Source organism: Callospermophilus lateralis, chromosome 6, assembly GCF_048772815.1.
Source record: "Callospermophilus lateralis isolate mCalLat2 chromosome 6, mCalLat2.hap1, whole genome shotgun sequence".
NCBI lineage: Eukaryota > Metazoa > Chordata > Mammalia > Rodentia > Sciuridae > Callospermophilus > Callospermophilus lateralis.
The window spans coordinates 159,657,119-159,681,429 of NC_135310.1; the positions used below are offsets into that span (position 1 = coordinate 159,657,119).

The 24,311-nt window shown below is 50.2% G+C and overlaps 1 protein-coding gene across 3 annotated transcripts in view; it reads left to right on the forward strand.

Moving 5' to 3' along the window:
- The window catches only part of Carmil1 (capping protein regulator and myosin 1 linker 1), a 252,454-nt gene that overhangs the window by 118,636 nt on the left and 109,507 nt on the right, over nt 1–24,311 (forward strand). For all 3 annotated transcript variants that reach the window (XM_077109704.1, XM_077109705.1, XM_077109706.1), the window contains 5 exons: nt 2,490–2,611; nt 10,059–10,156; nt 10,460–10,530; nt 10,729–10,802; nt 19,757–19,832. In XM_077109704.1, the coding sequence (XP_076965819.1) occupies nt 2,490–2,611; nt 10,059–10,156; nt 10,460–10,530; nt 10,729–10,802; nt 19,757–19,832 (441 nt within the window). The remainder of the gene's footprint in view (nt 1–2,489; nt 2,612–10,058; nt 10,157–10,459; nt 10,531–10,728; nt 10,803–19,756; nt 19,833–24,311) is intronic.

Consider the following 24,311-nt stretch of genomic DNA (forward strand, 5'->3'; position numbering starts at 1 on the left):
TCTGTGTGAAGGCCGGAGAGTGAATGCCCTTGAGCTGAGAGCTGGGACTGAGACTCGGTCCCTTTCCTTGAGGGATCCTGGGCACCTTCTCGGTTGCCAGGCCTCAGCGTCTCAGCTCTCTGGAGCCCGGTTCCGCCTCCTGGTGCTCAGCAGAGGCTGGCCGCGGTCCAGCTTTGGACTGTAGCTGTGGCCTGCTCTGGTGGTGTCCCTTCCCCTGGGAGGTCATTTGCTGTGTGCTGGAGTGAGGCTGGCGCACTGACCCTGCTGGGTGGAGTGGAGCCCTGCTGGTCATGGAGAAGTGGGTTCTACCTTTAAGGGACAGCAGAGCCGGGACTGGAGGTTGGAGTCACAGCTGAGGCACGGTGCCTTCCAGCTCTGGTTAGGGTCTCACTGACTTGGTGCTTGTGGTGTGGCTTGGGAGCCCAGGGCCCTGCACATGCTGGGCAGGCGCTCTTCCACCCGGGGATCGCTGGCCCCTCTTTAGTATTGATGTCCCCGGGGGCAGAGGTAGGGGCTGTGCCTGCTGGGCGTTGAGGAAGCAGCGTTGAGGCTTCTGTCTCCCTGGCTGGATGAGGGGAGACCAGACCGCTATCGACAGGAGCCCTTTTTGGCAAGACGAGGCTGCGGTGTGGTCCCTTGTGCAGAGATGGTGGCGATGGCCTGGCAGTGGGTGCTGTGAGGGACTTCACTTACAGCGGCCTGCAGGCCTCGCCTCTTCCCTGTCACTCTGCGCTGTGAGGGTGACTAGGTGTAAGGTCAAGTGGAATTAGAGTAAGCTAATCACTGATTGCTGGCACCAGGCTGTGAGCTGAACAGCTGCCCTGGGTGTGGGGACAGGGAAGGACCCTGTGGAGAGGAGTGCGGTCCCCCGGTGGGAAGGCGGCTGGGCTGTCCAGCCCGGGAGCAGTGGTGGCCGTCTGGCTTCTAGACGTGTCTGTGCTCAGATACGTGCACACAGAGCTCATGAATCCCAGCACTGACCCCCTCAGGGTGAGGTGGGCCCCCACTTACGCTACGGTCTGGTGCCTTTGGTGTTGGGATAGTTTTTGGCCACCTTGCTCAAGACAAATACAGATTTGCCTGAAGAATCTTAAAAGCTTTTCCTAAACTTCTTTTCCTTTAACTTCTTGAAAATCAGGATTGGAGATAATGATTTTTCTCCCCCCACTGCTGACTGCCCGAAGGTGAGATTGAGTTGGCAGGCCCCTTCAGGGGTTTCTGTGAGAAAGTCCCAGTTTAAGGACTCATGTCTCCGTTGTCCTTCTCTTTGATCCCTCTGTCTTGATAAATGTCATCTAACGTAAGTCTGATGACCTAGATCATCGTCTTTTGATTTGGCTGATTTCAGGCAGTGTAAAGTGGATTCTGCAGTTGGCTTTGTTAATCCGGTTGGTTAGTTACCGCACAGTTCAGTGTCCCAGTCTGTTTTTGCATAGGTAAGTGATAACAGGAATTTCATGTCTAAAGAGGTTTTAATGCAGTAATAACGCACAAGATTGCATTTTACATGAATATTTTTTACAGTCAGGGTAATGGTATCTTCAAAAAAAGAAAGTAATTGAAATCGACTTTTTTCGGTTCTAGGATGGAACTCATGCATGCTAGGCAAGGGCCGCACTCCGGAGCTGCACCCCCACCCTGTTATATCACCTCAAGACAGGGTCATGCTGAGTAGCTCAGGCCACCCTTGAATTTGCTATCCCCCTGCCTCTGTTTCCCGAGTTGCTGGGATTAGTCATGTGTATCACAACTAATTGTGTGTATGTTTGAAGTCGAGTTTTTAAAAAAATGTGTCCATCTTCAGCTTGCTGTCCCTCTGCCCCTGCCCTCTTTGCTCAGGTTGATTCAGACTTTTTACAGGACCAGGTGCATGGCCCCAGTCTCAGCACTTCCTGGTTTTGCTTAACATTAAAACTAACACTGAAGATTTCTGTCATGCTGCTGCTCTGATAGAATCCTTTCCAAGGATCTTCTTTTCTTAGGTTGAAATTTCATAAGCACTTGTTTTTTTTTTTTTTTTCCTTTTCCTAGGCAAAGGTTTAAACATTTCATTTAAACATCTCCTAAGCTTTCATATTTTTGATACATGGTAAGAAAAGGTCTGGGGCTGTAGCTCCATGGGGAAGTGCTTGCCTAGCATGAGTGAGGCCCTGGGTTTGATCCTCAGCACCAGGTAAAAAATAAAGATACTATGTGTCCATCTACAACTAAATGCATATTTTTTTAAAAAAAGAGAAACAGGAAGTACACCAGATTCTGCCGTAGTGTTCCCAGAAGGACCCAGAGAGGAGCAACGGTGCTCATCAGGACAGATGGGGAGGGGGGGAGATGTGTCCACCACACGGTCAGGCCTGGAGATCTGCCTCCGTCCCAGGTTTCCGATGTCCGCCACCCTCTTCCCTGGTTGCTCTCTGAGGAGGTGCTTGCTACAGGCTGCTGTGCCGCCGTATTTTGGGGTGACTGCTGAGGTGTCCCTCCCGCTCTTGCAGATGGTCGTGGAAACCGAGAAGTGCAGCATCTCCATGAAGATGGCGTCTCCCGAGGATGTGAATGACGTGCTGGCGCACATTGGCTCCTGCTTGCGGAAGATATTCCCCGGCCTGTCTCCTGTGTGAGTTCCCGGGAAGGGCCAGGAGGGAGGGAACTTGCTGTTCCCCGAGCGGCAGGGCCGCCTGCTTCCCTTCTGGACGTCTCCTCTGAGCAGTGGCCACGGGAGCTAACTTGGACCCTGGGGTTTCACGCTTGAGGGTTTCTAGGGTGACCTTATCCAAAAGCTGAGTGGTGAAGGGTTTGGTAGTCCTTTAGCGTCCACTTGTGAGAGGAAAACAGAAACCTCTTAAAAATATGTCCTCGTGAGTGCGTTGTGGTCGAACACGGCGACGGGCTCATCTGACATGGTCACACGCACGGGCTGTGACCTGCTCCACTCAGTCCCCGGGCTTCCTCTTTTGCTCCCTCTTCCCTTCCCCTGCCCCTCCGCCTCTCTGCTAGTTGTCCTTCTGTTTATTTCTCATTTTTTAATTGGGGTTCACAGGTAGGCCTAGAGGTGGAGCGCTCTGTGGCACGTGCCTGGGGGTACGCAGCGTGGTCTGGTGATCTCCCCCGCAGCTCCTCCCTGTCTGTCCCCCCTTCCTCCCCTCAGCCTCCTCCCCTGCCCCTCGGATCCCCCTCTACTTTCATGGCTGGGCCCCCGCTCCTTAGTAGGCCGACTTCAGGACTGTCTCCCTGTAGCTCCAGCTGGGCCCTGTGCGAATCACTCCTGGTTCAGCAGAAGGCCGGGCGGAGCTTTGTGTCAAGGCGTCCATCAGAATGTCAATCATGAGCCCAGCTCTTCTTTTACCTTGTTGTTTTTTCCTAGTAAGAGGAGACCTCAAAAACAAACAAACAAACAAAACCCCCAAATTAAACAATCAGTCAACTGCTCTTTCATTTCTACTTAGTTTTCTGAAGCACACAGTAGGGTGTCAGCGAATTCTACCATACACACCCTCATGCATTTAGTTAGGCCTTTAGATCAGGACCCAGCGCCTGGACCAAAGGCCTGGGGGTGTGGGGCCCCTAGGACGGGGAATTGGCCTGGTCCAGATGAAAAGGCGGAGACACGCATCTGTCTGAAAGCTCCGAATCATAGCCTTCCTCGGGGAAGGGCCCTCCTGAGAGAGGCTGGGGAGCATGTGGGTGTGTGCAGGGTGGCGGGTGGCGCGGGATTTCTGGGACTCCCCCCCCCCCCCCCCGGGATCTGTGCCTGCAGTGTCCCAGGGGCCCATGAGAGGTCGAGCCCCAGGAGCCCCCTGGGGGCTGGAGGGGGGCTCTGTGGGCTGGGAGCGCCCTGTCCTCTGTCCTCTGGGGCGCAGCTTGTCTGCCTGCACGGCAGCTCTGCACTGGGCCCTCTGGGTGACACGGAGTGTCCCTGGCTCCCTGTGGTTGGGCGACAAGCCTGGCTGGAAATCAGGCGTCAGGTCCCTTGCAGGCAAGTGCTGGCTGACCTCCGTGGACTCTTGAGAGAGGTGGTGTGAAGAAGGCGAGGCTGCAGGTGACGGGCACCCCTGGGGGACGTCCAGATTTGGAGGAGAAGGTGGGGAGGGGTGGGAAGAGGTGAAGATGAAAACAGTGGAGGTGCCCTCCGCGTGGCTCTCTCCTCTCGCAGTGCAGCGTCCAGTGAGCCCCTGGCACCTACGACACCTTGTGTGCTCCTCCTCTTGAAGTTCTGAGGTGCTGCCACATGGTTCACGGGAGAGGTGGACAGTGGGTACTGGCTGTTGTGTAGAGAGGGGGCAAGATGCCTGGCTGGACCCTTCCTTCCGAGTCCCCAGTGTTCCTTGCGTCAGAGCTGACAGGGAGATCCTTCCTGCGTATCAATAGCTTGCAGCATGCAGAATGAGGTGCATCCCAGTGACCTTACAGGTGGCTCAGAGCCAGGGGAGGACATGGAGCTCTATTTGGGATTCTCTAGCCTTGGAGTCCTTCATCCCACCCAAAGCAGGAGCCCAGTTAATGAGTAGGTCCCCAGCCCTTGTCCCCTTCCTTGATCAGGGGCCCTGGTGCCAGGGAGGGTGGCAGGATAAGGTTTAGGGAGCAGGAGAATCAGGAGGCAGAGCTCGAGTCACCCTCGGTCCTCAGGGTTGCTTCGGGAGGGTAGTGAAGCAGGACCCGACTCTGAAAACAGTGTCCAGGATCAAAAAATAGCTGCAAAATAGAATCAGCCCTCTTTCCATCCAGAGAATGCTGGTAAGGAGAGAATGAAGAACGCCCTTTAAATGCATATGCACAGGAGTGTTTTCCTCCTCAGCTCAGCTCTACAGATACATATTAAGATGTTTGTTTTTTCTTCCCTCTCTCCGTTCCAAAATGACTTTTTTATCTTTGTCAAATAGGAAAAGGTTATTTCGGGATGTAGAGAAGATTTAAAGAATAAATCATGAATTGACCTGAAACCCAGCCCTGAGCAGGCCATGGGCCATGCTTCTGGCCCAGCTGCTTGTCATTCTGTGCCCAGCACTGGAGGCCCCCCTCGGGGACTGCGGGGCTGGGCGCAGGGGTGCTTACAGCAGCTTTTTAATATCAAAGAACCTTGTTTTTTTGAAAATGAAGCTAGATTATTTTAAACATTTAATGAATTCGTTAGTACAGGTTAGAATTAACAAGAGGCTCCTCAGGCATCATAGAGGAGTAAACCTTGGACAAATAATAGAGGGAGGAGTGTGAATCCGGCACCCTCCAGAGGAAAGCCCTGTTGGCCCAGAGGCAAGCAGATGACATTTGGCTTCTGTTTAGAGCAGGGCTTCCCGCTGTGTGAGAGAGGCCTGGAAGGTTAGCTGCGGAGGCTGGAGGCTGAGGCTGGGAGGGAGTGGGTGGCAGGTGCAGGGCCACCTGCAGGTCCTTGTGTGAGCTGAGATTGAGCTTCAGCTGTAGAGATCTGTGAGGCAAAGCCTCGAGGTTTGGCACTAGGGAGCTCGTGAAGGGTTTGGAAGCTTCGACTCAAATGACGGTCATAGTCATGGTTTGAATTTACCTTTTGAGGCACCTGTTCTCATAGCAGCCATCCTCAGAGGTGCTGGACTGCAGCCTACATGGTGGGAAGGAGATCAGGGGTACCTCGGCGAACTTCTCTGCTAGTTCTGATTTTTAGAATTACCTGGGAGTCAGGTGCATTTCTGTGATGTCGTTTCACATTTGATGATGTGGTTCGTGTCCTCCAGCTGGTAACCGCGTGATTTCTTCTTCTTTTGGCATATGCTTGATCATTCTTTCATGTGAGACCTCTGAAAGTGGGCTGAGGGTTCGTGTTGGTGTATGGGAACGACGCCTCTTTACGAAAGCAATAAAAATGACCATGTAGATCCCTTTATGAAGCCGAAAGTTGACAGAGGCATGAGAACCTGGTTATGCTGAGATGCTCGATGGGCGTGGGTGAGAGATGGCTCCTGTGTGCAGCCCCCAGCCTTCCCTCTGTGTGAGGCGCTGGGCCATCAGGGCTGTGCTCTGTGGGGACGGTCCCTTCCTGCCCAGGATGAACGCTGGCATTGAGGTTGAAGTCAGTTGCCAAGTGGGCTAAGGTAACGTGAAGAGATTCTCCAGGCAACGGCTCATCCTGAGATTTGCATGAAGAGCTGATCCTGTTACCCAGTTTGCTGTTTTTTGCCAGATGTGACTGTTTTCCGAGTCTTGTGTAAATTAAGTGTGTGGAATGCAAACGTTGCTGACTCAGCCCTGTGGCACCCTGTGGGACACCCACGGGCCTCTCCTGCACCCTGGGGTTTGGCTTTACCCCCCCATTCTTACAGCAGCAACGTCGTCCGTCTGTCTGTCTGACACTCTTCCCCGTGAGTGTGGGCCCCTGTGCACACCCACGAGCGGAGAACAGGTTGTGCAGAAGGGGTCTCCTCTCACTGGTCCCTGAGCCTGGGCTTAGAACACGCGGGAGCCCGTTCCCAGCTGCTGAAGTCCATTCTTGGTTGCTTATGGAGATAATGCGTGTGTTTCGCGGGACTCCTTTTACTCCTGAAATCTCAGCAAAAACGGAAGAGGACAACTGTTGGAAAGCAGAGCAACTGGGAGTCCCTCAGGCAGATGACTCAGGGTGGTGCCACACCGTCTGCAGAGCTGCCTCTGCCCTCCCTCTCCCTCTTCTCTCCCTTTGATCTCCCTTTACCACCCCCGCCCCCCGCCCCCTGCCTGTGACATCCACTGTTGCTTTGGCCTGAAGCTTTGTTTTCCAAAGCTGTATATTTGATGATTCCCTATAACCCCAGACTCCCACTAGCTCAGTCTGTTTCCGTTGCTGTAACAAAATATCGTAGGCTGGATGGGTACTTTATAAAGAAAAGAGGTCTATTTTTCTCGTGGTTTTGGAGGCTGAAAGTCCACTGTTGCCCGCCCTCACCTGTTTGTTCTCAGATGGGCTCGCCCTGGCTGTGTCACAACACGGCAGGGAGGGAAACAGCTTGTGCAGAAGGGGCCAAGTGCGTGGAGTGGCCTTGCTTTGTAACAACCCACCCTCGTGAGAACTGATTCGCTCTGTAAAACCTGCATTAATGACCCCCGTGCAGTGCCCCTGTGACCCAACTGCACGAGGCCCACCTCATAACGGTTCCACCAACTCGGCAACACCCCCCCTGGGTCCCGAGCGTCCAGCAGTGAACTCTGGGGACTGGTCAGGCCGTACCCCAGCCATCCACTGGCTTCCTGTCTAGGTCGCTGCCTTGGTCTCTTCCTGCTTCTGCGGAGCTCTTCTCGCTCTCGTGTGTCCTGGTGGCAACGCACCCTTCGGGTCTCGGAAGCAAAGCTCGCGTCTTGGAAGAGAAGTCAAGATAGTCAGACGAAGGTCCAGCTCAGCGTGTCCCGGGCACTCAGTCGTCGGAGCCTGGGCCTGGGTCCGACAGCTCAGCTGTTTCTTTGCGTAGAATCTGGCTTCACTGTCTTCTGTAGCCAGAAGGACAGCCCTGAGCCCGGGTCGGCCATCCCGGCGTTCCAGGCTCTGCGATGTCCTCTCATTGGGAGGGACGGCTCCCACCTAGTGGTCAGGTTGCCCGGCCTTGGTGGAGGCCCCACTGCCCCAGGTGTTCTGATACCTTCCTAAGGTATACCTTCTCACGAGCCTGGGGGTGAGCGCTGTGGCTTGTCAGTGCCGTGAAGAGTGCACCGTGGGCGGCCAGCTGTGTTCCTGACCCTGCTCTGTCCCGCCTCTCCCTGTGAGGCTGGGAGCTACGGGAGGAGGGGGGGTGGGAGGGACTGACCTGCCCAGGCCCAGCAGAATCCGTGTCCAGGGGAAGAGAGGGAAAGGAAGAGCCCTCCGAATATGGAATGATGAGTTTCCTGGTGAGCACTTGTCCAGGTGCTAGGGGAGGACTTAGGAGGAGACTCATATTTGAGCTCTTTGATAATTAGTAATTTGATCTGTATAGACATCATCAAATAACTCAGTTCATTAAGTAGAACAACTCAACTATTTTTTAAACTTTTTTTTAGTTGCAGAGGGTTACACAATATCTTTGTTTATTAATTTACTTTTTATGTGGTGCCGAGGATCGAACCAGTGCCTCCCACATGTTAGGCAAGCGCTCTGCCACTGAGCCCCAGCCCCAGCCCCAGCCCCAGAACGCACTGTTGTCTAACTATTCTGACAAACTCTTACAGAATCAACAATGAAGCGGCAGTGTAAAGACTGCTCATGGAGAGGCATCCAGCGCCTTGTTAGGGGGGTCTTCTTTCTGCTCAGGAGGGTGGGAGCCACCCAAGAAATTAAAGTCCTGAATGATTAGTGAAGAACAAAAGACAAGAGTCAGAAAAGATAGTTTCAAAGGGAGCCTGGAGCACCTGATAGATCCGGCCCACACAGGAACTGGAGCTGGACCATTAGAAAATGATTCCCGTGGTTTATTTAATGGGGTCCATCAAAGTCAGGGGTGAGATTTCAGGGGTGGAGTCTTGCTTCATGGTGTCTTGCAGTCAGCAGGTTGACTGGCATCTTGGCAGGTCACACCCCTTTCTGAGAGGCTGTGTGGCTGCAGCAGGCCACCCCATCTCCGGTGCTGTGTGGGACCTGGGGCAGAGCTTGAATAGGGCTCACCATGTGTCTGGGCAGTCAGCCAGAGGAAACGCCCACTGGAAGTTCCCAGGCACCAGGTTTTCCTGTTCACTAGGCCTCGGTGCCAATGTCGTCCACACACAGCCCATGATGGCTCTCGACAACTACTTACACTTTTAAATATTTAGTTTACAAAGAGAAGTTAAATAGATGAATTTAAGTTCTTATAAATTTCCACTTCCTGGATCAAGGCCTAGGTATTAGAGCAGAAACCCTGCACATACTGGAAGAAAATGTAGACCCAGCTCTCCAACATGTCAGCTTAGGAACCCAGTTCCTCAATAAGACTCCTGAAGCGCAAGAAGTAAAATCAAGCATCAGTAAACGGGATGGTGTCATACTAAAAAATAGAGCACAATAGGGAGCCAACAGAATGGGGATCTTTGCTACCTGCACTTCAGGGTGATTTTCAGGATATATAAAGAAAAGAACTCAGAAAACTTAAAAAAAAAAATGGGCAAAGGAACTGAACAGATACTTCAGAGAAAAAGAAACATGAAGGGTCAACAAATATACGAAAAAATGCTCCATGTTTCTAGCATTTGAGATACACAAATTAAAAACACACTGAGAATGGTGATTTTCAAGAATATAAATGATAATAAATTTTGTTGAAGACGTGGGTGCTGTCTTACATTGTTGGTGGAACTGAAAATTAGTGCAACCACTCTGGAAGGTGGTATGGAGATTCCTCAAAAAACTAGGAATGGAACCGCCATATGACCCAGGTATCCCACTCCTTAGTGTATATCCCCCAAATCAAAATCGGCATAGTATAGTGACAGTGCCACATCAATGTTTATAGTAGGACAAGTCATAATAGCCAAGCTATGGAACCAACCTGGGTGCCCTTCAACAGATGAATGGACAAAGAAAATGTGGTATGTATACAAAATGGAATATTACTCAGCCTTAAAGCAGAATGACTTTATGACATTTGCCATCAAATAGATGGATCTGGAGACTCTCATGCTAAGTGAAATAAGCCAATCCCCCAAAGCCAAAGTTCAAATGTTTTCTCTGACTTTTAGGAGCTAACCCTCAATAAGGGGGATGGATTTGAAGGGAAGAGTAGAAGTTCAGTAGATTAGATAATGGGGGATGGAGGGAACGGATGGGGAATAGGAAAAGGAAAGACAGTGGAATGGACCTGTCATAATCTTACCATGTGCACATACGAAAACAACCCAGTGAATCCGCCACCTCTACATCACAAGAATGAGATTCCAACTAGAGTAAGATACATCCCGTGCTTGTATGTCAAATTGGATTCTGCTGTCATGTGTAACTAAAAAGAATAAGTAAAAACAAAGTAAATGTCCACTTCCTAGTGTTCAAATAATGGAATTATATTTGTCACAAATGAATTTATATCTACCTTGACTTAAAAAAGAAAAGCATATACAAAGTCAGTGTCTACATGCTGTTTCAAAAAGTTGATTTTTGAAATCTGTTGTTGATAATTTTGCAGGAGAATCATGAAGAAGGTCTCCATGGAGCCATCTGAACGCCTGGCCAGTCTCCAGGCCCTGTGGGACAGCCAGACTGTGGCAGAGCAGGGCCCCTGTGGTGAGCGTGGATTTTTAAAACCAGGATGTAGCGGCGGGTGGACGTCCTGGCGGGGAAGTCGGTCTATTCCTGGCTTGCTACCGTAAAGGTGCAATTAGCTTAAGGTGTAATCAGCACCGCCCAGACTTCTGTTTGGTGGACAGGAGTCCTGCACTTGGGCTGCATGGCGTCCCGCTGTGTGCTCACTGTAGAACAGGGAGGTCTGCATCGTCAACAGCGGCCATACTTCAGCTTGTAAACTTTAACTTAAAAGTCATTTTGCTGAAACCTGTCAACATTGTAACGCTTCTGTCTCACATTCAGGTGGTTTTTCTCAGATGTACGCCTGCGTGTGTGACTGGCTGGGATTTTCCTACAGGGAAGAAGTACAGTGGGTAGGTGCTTCTGCCTACGTGGGCACACACCCCTAGCTTCTTTCTCTTTTCCCACCGCTCATTTTTTTTTTTTTTTTGCTTAAAGTCTTCCTTCCTTGAATTACATAAAGTCTGCCTATGTCATTGTCTGACTCTGAGTCTGTCCTGCTTCTTTGATGTCTACGTGGATTAACAATGTGCCTAATTGGAATCTCATAGGATGTGGATACGATTTACCTGACACAAGACACCAGGGAGTTGAATTTACAAGACTTCAGTCATCTGGACCACAGGTACACCTGTTTTTTTTTTTTCTTTTTTCCTCTTCCTAAATTGATTTTCAGAGCTGGAGCTCTTTTTTGGCATTTAGGGACATGCATGATCCCCAGAGAGTCCTTTCATAAGGGGAATCGGATTTTTCCCTTCAAGTACTAGTTTCAAGCATGTTTATCACCGGGTACGGTTTGTGGAGGTGCATGTATGTGCCAAACTGAACTCATGTTTAGGAAATGTGCTGCATTTCACCATGAAAGAGGTACAATTCCTGGTTCTTATACTACCTTACGAAAGTCGATTTGATCTACTCTGTATGTTTTACCTCCTTACCCTTTGATTTCTCGGATGAAGTTCTGTCCTAAAATCCTAACAAAGGCCTTTTAGTTCACAGCTTCCACATGAATTGGAGACCTGTTGGTTGGGTATCTGTGCATGTGTTGGTGCAGATCTGTTTGCCAATATCTGACTTGGGAGTTGAACAGTGAATCTGTGAAACCTGTTACAAATCATTTGGGAGACTTTCTGGTTTCCCTCTTGTTGTTTGAATAGATGGAGGCCTGTGGCTCCTGAGATCCAGGTCCCAGAGAAAATCTTATTTGGTTCCCTTTTCTCTCAGGGAAGGCAGACCTGTCCAGTCGGTTTTTCTGACTAACAAAGAAAGCCGCTTTGGCTCTCCTCCAGAATGCCTGTCCAGGTGCCTCATCCTGGCCCACCCCATCTCTTCAGTCCTCGGTATCTGCTGCTTACTTAGGTGGACACGCGCAGTCCTGACGTGGGGACCCCCTGCACACTGTATCTTTTCTCTGTTTGGAATTGAGGATATTTGGGAGCCCTGCTGTACCTTTTCTGTCATTTGGACAACTGCAATGTCCCAGGAAATCGATTTTGGTTGGGTTTCTTAGCACCACTATCTCGACTAGGAGAATATCATTGGAGATGAGTTTTCCATCTACCTATCAGGAAATGCAGAGTTGCAGAGGGCTCCCTGGCACGTCCTGCCCCTGAGGGGGGGGTGGGAGGAAGGTGTGGACTTTGGGCTCACCGCCTCTGTGCACAGCCTGTCTGGAGGACCGAGGAGCAGACTTGGCCTGTTGGCGGCGTGTGGTCAGGCCTCCAGCCTCTGGGTCTCAAGGTTGGATTCGCTTACTTTCTTGGAACAGGCAATTTTCTCCTGCTTAGGACTGTTCTCCTCCTTTTCGTAGGAGGGAAACTTCTTACTCAAATTTAGGCCAGATGTTTCCTATGGAGCTCATAAAAAAGTGAACTGAGAAAGAAAAAGGGAAAATGTTCTACTCTGAAAGCATTTCCCAATAAAACAAGAGTTGCCTGGGGAATAGACGGGAACGGAAGCCTCCAGCGTCAGGTATTGATTCTTTGAGTGGGTCTCACCCATATGCATGTGGTTTTGTAGCACTGTGCGTTGGTCCTTTAGAAAGATTGGTTCACTGCATTGTGCTTACCTTTCAAAGGGGAGAAAAGCAGCGTTTGTTAAATATCACCACTAACTCTGGAAATAGTGTAAGTGCTGCAACAGTCAAGCTCATAGTGGCAAATATACGTTTCCCAAATTCTAGATTTTGCTTTGAAGACGCAGCTTCCCTATTGGAAGAGGCGATAGCACTCTCTGGTGACTGATTTGGAGTGAGCAGTTTGTGTCTTACATTTTAGAGCGAACCCCTGGGTAGGTCTTGGGGACCCTCAGGACTCCATGGACTGCGCAGGGGGTCACCTGGCCCACAGGAGGGGCAGGTGCTGCAGGTAGCCTGCGGGGCTTGCCCTCGCTTTGTTCCCTGAGGATTTCCTGTGCCCAGGTGGTGCCAGGCAGTGTCGGGTGGTGCCCACGTCAGTGCTCTGCTTTCTGCCCATCCTCCGTGATTAATTCGGTCACTTGTCAGCAAAGGGAAACTGTCACTGAACATAGTCCCCAGAGGTACTCCGTGGTGTCTGAAATCAGGAAGCAGGTGTGTTTTCTGACTCTGCAACCAGAGAATTTTACATTTTCTGTAAACACCGAATTAACAGAAAAGACCACAATTGTCTACTTTTCTTGCTTGAAGAGTTAGAAGGACTTTTCTGTCACTGAAATTCTAGATTGAGCGTTGGAAAACATCCTTTTTTTTTATTAGAACATTCTAATTATAAGTAATAGATTCATCGTCACGAAGTCATGCATGTGTGGAATTTGATTTCCTTCTTCTCAGCCCCCTGTGTCCCCTTTTCCCTTCTCAAGCATCCAGATGTGAGGGTGACAGTGGTCATACCAGATTCATCCTGTTCGTCTTTAGGAAAGTAACATAATTCGGAACTAGGAAAAGTGTCCACTCAGTTCTTTTTTCTGTGGTTCAGAATTCTGTGTGAGTGTGTTCTTTTGATTTTCTGGTTTAGGTGTCAGTGGGCCAACAAGAGGTGTAGATTGGAAAAGGCTTAGCGACACATTTCTCATGATGGCTCCAGGGTCTGTGAGCTGCAGGGTTTAAAGTGTCATTGTGCTGTGGTTGGACTGACAGGGAGTGATGAGGGCAGAGGTCATGGCCAGAGCTTACAGCTTTCAACGCTTCGATTGCTCTTGTTCCAGGAAGGTTCTAAGAGGCGCTAATCCCCTCGCGCTCGGAGGCCCCAGCGACATGCATCACTGGGCTGAACTTGGCTTCCGAGAGCCCTGTGTGCAGACTCAGGCCTTTGTGTGGTCCTGTTGCTTCCGCATCAAGGTGACACTCTTTTTAAAAATATTTTCTTAGTTGTAGATGAAAATAACTCTATTTTTTTAATGTGGTGCTGAGTGTCAGACCCAGTGCCTCACATGTGCCAGGCACTGAGCCACAACTCGGCCCCAGGGTGACATGCTTGAGCAAGACACCTCCAGGCAGGAGTTCCAAGGCTGGGGGACATCTGGCTTGTCCTCGGGGCACTGGTGGAATTCTTTTCTAGTCTGGGCTCCGTTTGTTCTTGTTCTTGTTTAAGAAGGAAGAGGTGGTGTTTGGGATGTGAGCCAGGTGTGATTAGCCTTGGCTTCTGGCCATTTCCCAGTTTCCCTGTGTCTGTGTGACTGGCTGCCAGTCTGGGTGAGGTGAACCCTGTGGGGCACAAGATGACACTCTGGGGCATGTGAGCCAACACCAGAGTGTGTCTTGGGGGTGTTTTTTCTTACTGGTCCTTGTGTGAGTGTTACTCTGGGCCTAACAATACAGGACACACGTGTCTCCCGGGCGAACCCACGGGCGTGCTGGAAGTACTGTGCTGTTAGGAGCGAGTGGTCGAAGCCTCCAGAGGCCTCTCCTCTTGACCCCCAAGACTGTTCATGGGCTGCTGCAGGCAGCCACCTCCTTCACAGGGTCCGCATGGTCGGTCCCACTATGGAGTTGGCAATACTCAGGACGCACCTCTGCACAAACAGCGAGCCAGGAGGCAGAGCCAAGTTAACATTGTTAACTTTGGAAAGCTTTCCGACTCCAGTTTTCAATCTAGATGTCGCTATCACTGGACACGGAGACTATGCTCTGGAAGACTTACCGGACAGACGTGCCTGCCAGGCAGTGCCGCCGCGGCTCGGGGATCAGCAGCCTTTCCCCGAGAGTGCGGTGCCCTGGTGTGTGTGCAAGAAGCGCTGCAGGGATCCGCTCCTGCCGGAACGCCTCCTCTGACCCTTCCAGTGTTTGTGGGGTTTGTTAGGGGTCTTCCCTCCTTGGGATGTGGGATGCTGAAAGCTGTCCTGCTCCGTGGACGGTGCTGCCTGTGTGTGTGTGTCACCCAGATTGTGGACTGCAGCCGGGTAGGCCTCCTTCAAACCTGCCTGTTATTCTTGTTCTTTCACACTTTCCTGGTGTCTGACACACTCTTTAAAATCACTGTCCTCTTAAAATTCTAGAGAGATGGCAGGCAGGGGTAAGGGAGCGAGGGAGATTCGGCCTGAGACTAATCACTGGACGGTGAAGTTCCTCTGAGCTCCCGCACTCCTGCAGACGAGGTCAGAACAGCTGGTTCAGTAGCGTGTCCAGAACCGAGTGTCCCAGGCTGGTGAGAGGACTGGAGCCTGAATCTCCTGCCAGCTTCCTTGATTTTGCATTTTAATTTTTAAATAGTCCCCATATATTAGTCGTTTATTTTTTAATGAAAAAAGAAAATGCTTTAAGAGCCAAGGTCTTGCTGTGTGGCTCAGGCCAACCTGAACTCCTGGACCTCACCAGTCCTTTCTCAGCCTTCCAAGTAGCTGGGATGATAGGCAAGTGCCACACATCTGGCTTACTCGTCTATTTTTGATATTTAAAGTAATAGAGCACAATTGTTATTTGAGATGTCACTTCAGAATACATGTTAGTATTGGCTTTGAAATCAGCAAACAAACAGATGGTTAAATGTGACGAGAGGGGTTTCCAAGCTTTGATCTGAAAGCCTGCAGGTAAAACCGTCCTGGGTTCCTGTAGAGGAGGTGAAGATCTTGATGCTAGGGAAAGCGGCTCAGTGGGCAGGAGGTGGTGACTAAATGTGCCGCAGGAGGCTAGTGTGTCTCCCGGGCTGGGTCCGACTCCTGGCCCTGTCTGCACACCCCTGTGACATGCATTGACTGCAGCTCTGATCCCTGGGAACCTGGGAGCCTTCCTTGCTCCCCAGTGTTCACGGCGCCTCCTGGGGTCCTTGCAAAGATGATGCGGACCTCAGAGACAACACTTTGTGGTGGTTCATAAAAGTGTTTGGAGGAATTCCAGCTGTTTTCATATCCCAAAAGGCTTGCCCTCTTTTACAACAAACAACTATATAAAGTAATGAATTCTCTTACTTTAAAGAAAAAGAATCTAAGTTACTGACTTCTTGCATTAGAGAAAATTTGGCTTTCCAGGGACGGGTTTCTGGTCCTCCTAGGGAGCTCTCATCTTGTGGGTTCTGTGGCGACTTGTCTCTGGAGAGAGGTCAGAGAAGCTCTTGGTTTTTAGAGTTTTAAGGGAGGGTCAGCTTCTTGAGATGTGTCAAGGAATGAGGACTCCCGTGTCAGAAAGGAATGATTCCCAGGGTTTGTTAGAGACCCAAACAGACTGGATTAAACAAAAACAGTGTAACACATTTTTATCCAGAAAAAGGTAAGAGAGAAGAGTTTGATGGCCTCGTCTCTCTGTAATGTTAAGAAGCGATGACCCAGCGGCTCCTGAGGCTGAGGCAGGAGCATCTCAAGTTCAAAGCCAGCCTCAGCAACTCAGCAGAGTCCCCAAGCAACTCAGCAAGACCTGTCTCTAAATTAAAGGGCTAGAGATGTGGCTCAGTGCCTGAGTGCCCCTAAGTTCAATCCCCAGGACCAAAGAAAAAAGAAAAAAAAGGATGATATCATGGAGCTCGAGAAGACTTTTTTCTCAGAATCTCGAGACACCTTTGCTCCCTGTTGAAGGAGGGTGGCAGGGACCAGCAGGGAATGCTGTGGGGCAAGGTGGCCGGGACTCGCGGGAGGGTGCCCTGAGGTGGTGACTTGTTACCAGCTCCAATCTTGAGATCCAAGCTGCCCCAGCAGAGGGCCCTCACAGTGGGACTCATGGGAGACGTGCAGTTATCACTTTCTTTACGGGAAGTTCTTTACGCGTATGGAGGAGGGGGATGGCAGCAGGGCCTCGGGAGAGGACGGGGAGGGGGAGAGGTCCTGGCGGACACAGCCGCTCCAGGTCATCGGGGTCCTCCTTGGCAGGACCCCTGAACTATTTGTGCCGGATTCCCTGTGTGCTCTCTGTCACGGTGCGGGGAGGCCACGGGGAGTGCAGCTTGGGAGAGGGGAGCTGGTGCTGTCTGTGGATGTCTTCTGCTTCAGTGGCCACGTCCGGCCCTTTCTGGTCCTGGATGCCATGCATCCTGAGCAGGCCGAGGGTCCCACGCCTGGTATGCAGACTGGCTCGGCCTGTCCCGGGCCTGGTGTTCAGAGTCCCGAGTCCTCGGTGCAGCCTGGGCTTTTACAAGGTGTCTGCTGAAGGACTCCTGCCCTCTCATTCCCTCGCACTCCAGCTAGGTGGACGGCGTTCAGCACCCAAGGTCCTACGTGGCGGTGTGTGAATTCTAATGTGGGGGCATTCCGCCGTCTGTCTGTCCTGTTACGGATCTGACATTTTGCTCAGCTGTTGTCTGCATGAACGATGCTGCTAGGCCCTTCCTTTAGATGCCTCCTTAGAGAAAATCATGCAGATGTGCACCGGACTCCAGTCACCCTAAAGCCAACCCGATGTCCCCGCTCAGGTGAAGACGTTGGCTGGGGCCGCTCCTTGAAGACGTGACCCCCACCCAGTTGTGACAGTGGTCACGGTGACCCCAGTGTTTCTCTGTAGCTTCACCATGGAAATCCACGTTCTGATTGGTTTGATCAGCTTTGTGGATCGCTCTGGGAGGACCCCTCTCCTGCCTGGCCTCTGTCCCAGCCCCTGGGCTGGTCTCCAGCCTTGGGCTTCTCCCAGGTCTGGCTCACCTGGCCTGTGCAGCACAGGTGGTTGCTGTCCTCTGGTGCATCCCAGCCACAGGGCAGAAGTTCTGCTGACGAGGTTCCGTGGCGCTTCCTTGGTGTCTCCGCAACCCTCACTTCTAGGTGTTTAGCGCTCTGCTGTCTGTTGCTGGGATATTCGTGCCAAACTTCATGGCCCCCCAATAAGAACCCCGAGGCCACATCCCCGCATCTGGTGGGGAGCACTGGCTGTCCCCTGGGAGGCGGGTCTGCTGGCCTTCCTCACAGCTGGGCATCCTGTTCCACTGTGAGCTCCATGGCAAGAGCTGACATGGCCTTTGTACCCTCAACTGGAAGTCCCTCAGTGTCACCGCAGGACACGGCTGCTCTAGTTTCTGGCCATTCTGAACCCAGCCTTGATAATGTGAGCCCTCGAGCCTTTGCATAGTGTGGACTGTCATTACTCTCAGGTAAACCCAGCAATGGCCTCTGGGTCCCGTGGCATGCAGGCACTGGACTGGGAGACACTGTGACAGTGTCGCGTGCCGATGTGCCACTGTCTCGTGATCTGCCGTGTGTGAGAGCATCCGCTGCTCCCTCTCGTCCTTGTCAGCCTTTGCTTTGCCAGGGTTTTGCTCATTTTGGTTTTAGCCCTTCAGTAAGTGTCTGGTGGTATCTTATTGTTTTTCCATTTACCTTTTGGAACTGGGGATTGGACCCAGAAGCCCTTTAACTACTGAGCCGTATCTCTAGCCCTTTTTATTTTAAATTTTGTAATAGGGTCTCTCTAAGTTGCTGAGGCTGGCCTTCAGTTTCCAATTCTCTTGCCTTAGCCTCCCGAGACTTGGCGATGGCAGGCGTGAGCCTCTGCGCTTGTCTCATTTTGGGTTTGAATCGTGTTTTCCTAGTGGCTACTATTTCTGGTTGTCTTCTCATGGGCTTGTTTGCTATACATTTATATTATTTGGCAAAGTGTCTGCTCAGATCTTTCGCCCATTTTTAAAAATTGGAGTTGTGATTCTCATCCTTGAGTTTGGGGAATTTTGCTTTCTGTATCCTGAGTCAATTCTTGTGTCAGAAATGTTGTTCACGATGTCCTTTCTCAGCACGTGGATTGTCTCTTCCTCCTCTTAACAGCATCTTCTGCACAACTAGCTTTTGGTTTTGATAGTCTCCACTTATTGATTTTGTTTTTCACTTAAGGATGATGCTTTTTGTGTCAGCTCTGACCTTGGACGGGTCAGGCCTTGGTCTGGGTTCTGCTTCTTTGCAGGCCTGGAGTCTGTGCCTCGGGTCACTGTCTCTCCTCGGGGCTCAGGAGACGTGCCAGGGCTGCTCATCCTCTTGCTGGTTTTCTTCTTCCACCTGTGCATGCTCACGTCCTCTCTCTGGAACGTGTCCCGTGACCTTACACACGTGGCACTTTCGCATCTGGGTTGAGGTCCACCTCCTGTCTCTGGCCTCGTCTCCCGTGTGTCTCTTTATCTGTGAAACTAAGTGGGGCACCTCCTCAGGGAGTTTCGCGGTGTGAGCGGGAAGGACTCGGCAGCGAAGTTGCAGAAAGCATCACTTTATGCTCCTCCCACTTTCCACCTTCTTTTCTATCAGTGAAAACCTGAGTGTCTGCTACGTGGCGTGCTCTGAGGATGAAGTGTGTGGCTGCACTGAAGCCACAGAACCAGAGCAGACACTTGGTTTTCAAAGAACCCAGAGTCTGAGGTGCTAGGAGACCGTGCTTAAGGGACGAATTGAATGTGAGATGGAATGAGCTAAACGCTCGAGAGGGACGCCAGCAGGGTGACCAGATGTCCCTGCTCAGGTGAAGACATTGGCTGGGGCCTCTCCTTGAAGACGTGACCCCCATCCAGTTGTGACAGTGTCACGGCGACCCCAGTGGCATGTCCGTCCTCGTGCCGAGCCCAGCACGAGTGGATGTCTGCGGCTGCCACACTGCACGGTGTGTCGATGAGCGGCACTGTCAGGCTCCGTCTGGATTGTGAGGGAGGGATGTGCCGTGGGGGCTGCGGCTAGGGAGGTGTGACCTCCTCCTGGTGGAGAGCTTCAGACAGGGTCATGCCTGGACCACACGGAGGAGGTCCCCCCAAGAGCTGAGAAGACTCCCCAGTGGTTGCAGATGGTCACTCTGCGCTGGGAAGCCCCTGCTGCCAGGAGGGGCCGGTCCTCGCCTGTGGACTCCTCACAGTCCTCCTCCCAGAGAAGGCGGGATGCACGTGAAGGAGCAGGCTAAGGAAATAAGACAGTGCAGAGTTAGACCCGTGACTCCTTTCAGAACGAGGAAGCCCTCCAGATAAATGCTGCCCACCTCACTTCCTTTAGTGGCACTCGGTCGGTCCCTGGAGGGGGTTCACTCCAGCTTTGGGAGTCCTGCGGGCATCGTGATGAAGATGCCGCGGAGAATAGATTGTTGTACAGTGGCCAAAACAGTGTGGGCTGGACGTCCCGTTTCTGGGTATCAGGAATTCTCATGCCGTGGGTGCTGTGGGCTCTTGCCCGGGCCGGCCGGGTGGGCTGTGCGGGTCCTTCATGCACTGCCTGCCTGCCTTCCAGGGACCTCATCCCCATCGTTGCTGCTCTGGAGTACAATCAGTGGTTCACCAAGCTGTCTTCCAAGGATCTAAGACTGGTGAGTAACTGAACGTGGGAATGTTGCTTGACTTTGCTGAGTTTCAAAAACCTCATAGTTGTGGGGCTGGGATTGTGGCTCAGCGGTAGAGTCCTTGCCTAGCACACGCAAGGCGCTGGGTTTGATCCTCAGCACCATAAAATAAATAAATAAAGGTACTGTGTCCAACAACAACTAAAAAAAAATATTTTAAAAAAATCTAGTAATTGTGTAAAAAATTTTTTTCCTCTCATGTTGGTAAACTGCATACATTTTATTTCTTGAGTAGATATTTTCCTGTAAGGGATTTGCATACCATTTTGTAAAGTTTGTAATGGAGATGCTTCAGAGACGTCCTTCCTCATGAACAGAAAGACACACTTAGTGTAGCGTTCGGTACTTACTCATTCGGTCGGCAAAAACTGTTGACGTTACATCAGCACAGCTGCAAATAGTGAATTCGATGCTCCTGTCCTATATTTCCTCTACATAAAGTTGCCCTTAAAAAGGATTTCAGGAGGCCAGGTGCAGTGGCACATGCCTATAATCTCAGTGGCTCGGGAGGCTGAGGCAACTCGTGAGGAGGATCATAAGTTCAAAGCCAGCCTTAGCAAAAGTGAGGTGCTAAGCAACTCAGTGAGACCCTGTCTCTAAATAAAATACAAAATAGGGCTGGGGTTGAGGCTCAGTGGTTGAGTGCCCCTGGGTTCAGTCCCTGGTACTCCCCCCACCAAACAAACAAACAAAAGGATTTCAGGAACTGTGAAGAGGTAAGTTGGTCTGGTTAGTTATGCTAGTCAGTATTCATTTTTATATGCCTTTTCTGGCAAATTTATATGTAAGCAGAATGAAATTGGAGTGAAATCTTGTTAGTTTTCTCAAGAGATGGGGAGAGAAATATTTGTCTGTTTTCCTGTGGGAATGGGATGCTCGGTTGGGGATCGTGCACGTTTAGCGTAGTTTATGGACAGATACCAGGCAGCTTCCTGATGCCTCAGTTTATAATGAGAAATAATTTAGATATTGTTTTATTGTAGGTTCCCATTTCAACGCCTCCAGATTTCAGAGGCCATAGAATCTGGAGGTTTAAGATTTTCATAATGAAAAGATAGATTTTGAGTTGAAATGTGGATCTACAGAAGAGGAGGGTGGAGATTGGTTACTAGGGGGCCACTTCATTCCCTGAATTTACCAGGATTAGGGCAGGTGTGAGTCTTTAAGCTGAACTCCTTTGGGGCCTTAGGACAAAAGTGTGGCTGGCATCAGAATCTGAGTCTCAGTTAACTCTTCCCCGCCTGTGTGACCTTGGAGAAGTTGCCCCAGCTTCCTGCTTACCTATGACTGCGAGCAGGTATGAGCTCATGTCTTGCTCATCTCTACCCTGTGTTTATCAAGTGCACGGCTTAGTAGTTGCTACTTGGTAAAAATTGGGTTAATGGATATCGAATAAGTTCAGTGAATCAATGGATGAGAGGATATAGGCCACGAAACTAATTTGCGGGTTGTGGAGATGAGTCAGTGATGGGTGGAGAACTTGTACCCAGTCCCTGGCGGGTTATAGGCATTTCATAGCTGTGGCTCTTATTGTCACACCTATACCAGCAAAGAGGCCGAGAAAGGAGCTCGGGTCGGGTAGGGACTGTGGGAATTGTATCCTCTGGGCTGCTCTAGTGGCTGAACCCGGAGGATGGAGCTGAGAGCCAGGAGCAGGGCCAGGGATCCCTCAGGGAACAGCAGGTAGCCCCCAGAAGAAACCTAGGAAGAAGCCTCTTATTTGCTGCCTGCTGGGTGGGGCCGTTCCCAGGACTGAACCAGTGGACCTTACAGGAGGGAAAGAGGCGCATTGGTGGAGTGAGGTCAGCCCAAGAGTCGTGGGATCAAAGGGAACAGGAGCTTGCTAAAGTCAGGTGCTCATGACCCTAAGAGTTCTAAAGAGAACTATCCTGTTCCCACAGCTATCCTCCTGCTTAGGGAAACCGTCCCATTTCAGTGGTACAGGAGCATGTCCAGGCCCTTGGCACCGGTACCCCCTGCCCTTCAGCTGCCAGAGTGTGTAGTGTGCCAGGTCTGTTGGGTGCTGGTGAAGCAAAGCGAGCAGTGCTGTGTGCTTCCTGGGATCCTGGGATGGAGGAAGCCACGCCGCAGGATGGGAGGCGGCTGGCAGGATGGGAGGCGGCCGGTACCACTCTCCCAGGAACTAAGACTTAATCAGAAACTAATGCGTGCACATATTTTCAACATTTGATATTTTAAAATAAAAAGTGATCTTTGTGGATATCGCTGTTCAAGTCTTGAAAAGAAAATTCCTTATGTTTTTCACCCAAAAATAAAAGGAAGGGATGCTTTGTTCTCCATTGGTACTGTGGTGGGCAATCTCAGAGCACATTTTAACATGGATTTTATTTGAAGGAAAGGATAACACAAAGAAGTACGTTGGTTTTTGGATTTTTTAAAACTTGAAATGCAGAGAAAAAAATAAGTGGTTTTCTCTGAAGTTACATGGGCTACCTGGATCATTAAGATTTAATACAAGGGTTTCTGTGCTAAGGTACTTCACGTAAAATATGACTTACATGCTCCATGCTGATTTTATGAAGCAAATTAGCAGCACTAATCTGAATAGAGGATTTAAAAGAATCCAAATATGCGATGAGGGTCGTATGTATTCCTGTCCAACATTCTTGATTTGTTAAAAGAGTGGTGAATTACCGTCTGCCTCAACTTTCTCAGTTTGGTAACTCAGGCAGGTCCTTGCATCGTTTTGAAAGTCTTTAAAGATGATATGACTGTAGCAGGTAATGCACATGGTTCCTTTCAGCCCTAAAGTTCCATATTTATTATTTTGTACTAGTTCATTTATGGCCTTACCTTGATCCTAGTTTTTTGTTCTATGCATTTGATTTTTAATTAAATGCAAGCTCTTAGCCGCTGAATTTATTTATTTTTTAATAGTTTTTTTCTGAGCCAGGGCTGAGCATGCAGGAGACGTTTGAGAGAACTGTGGCTGTTGTCATGTTCTGCTCGGGGCCAGGTGTGTGTGCACGGCTCTAAAACGTTTCCTCTCTATTCCTCATTGTAGATGCTTTTCATGGAGTGATGCTCAGTAAAAGTGAGCCGGATTAGTGTAGTCAAGGATGACTTGTCACAACCCTCCCGTGCTGGTGTCTTAAGGAGAAGTTGGACACTTTCCTGCACTCTCTGTAATAAACTTGTATCACTGTATTTATAACCAATGTGTAAATCTTGAAAGCCTGGCTTTGGTGAATTATCCTTCCTGATGCTCTGTGAGGTAGCTCGGAAGAGGCACCACTTAGAGAAGGAGGATCCCTGCAAATGCATGGCCCAGGCCACCCCTTTCTGCCTGGACAGCACAGATGACCAGCTGCCTCAGGTGTGCCTCGTGAGTCAGTCTAGCTGGTCGGGGCCACCGTCAGAAAGCACCACTGTCAGCATAATGCACGCTGCGAGTATCAGGTTGGCTAGAATTAAATTTTCTCTTCATCTGCCCATGAGGACACATTAGAAGCCCGGGAATGGTGGAGAGAGGCACTGTGGACTGAGTGGAAGTGTGAGAGCATATATGCGGGGACTTGGGGTCTCCAGGTGAGGCTTGACTGGAAACGTGTGGCGCAGGGCCTGTCAGACTCCGTCCCAGAGTGGTCAGTCCAGCTGGGCATTCGTGATCTGATAAGTCAGAGGACTGTTAATATTTTATGTGGTATTTTAAGGCAAGAAAGTGCTTTGATTGTTGTGTTCCCGGGCTCACACAATGTGCTTTCTCTTATTAATGCACAAAGGATTTAAGTAGACCCTAGGTGGTAATGAGCTTTTAAAATAACTCTTAGTATTTGAAAAAATAACTTTTCTATATTTAAACATGAAGGTCACATGCTACCTTTAGTTTTGGAATAAGGCAGAATCTATATAAATAAATATAAGACATACATAAAAATTTAAAAGAAAGAATCAGGTACCATTCTCTCTCTATGATATGCTTTTTCAGGGTTCATAGCTCCCCCGCGATATTGTTACATATTCCTCATTTTAATAGTAATCTTTCTTTGGGGCAGATTGAACCCATGGGCTCCTAACCACTGAGTCACATCCCCAATCCTTTTTTATATTTCATTTAGAGACAGGGTCTCACTGAGTTGCCGAGGCTGCTGGGAGAGCTTGGGGGCCTGCTCAGCCTGCGGAGCACCAGGGCTGGACTTAGTTGCAATCTTGTTCATTCTCTTTTTGCATTTTCTTCTAACATTACATCCTAACCGCTTCTCTTTCCACAGGTATGATTATCAGATAGTTGTAAAATGTCTTGAAAACGCATGGACACACAGGCGAGGGTTTAACTCTTTCCTGACGTTGGGCTCTTCCCCCCTCCCCAGTTACAGTATGGTGGCCGCGTCACGATACCAGCTACCACGTGCTCATCAAGCTCCCGGTTAAAATGTGTGACACCTTTCCACTTAGCTCTCTTACCTACAGTTCATCATGAAACGC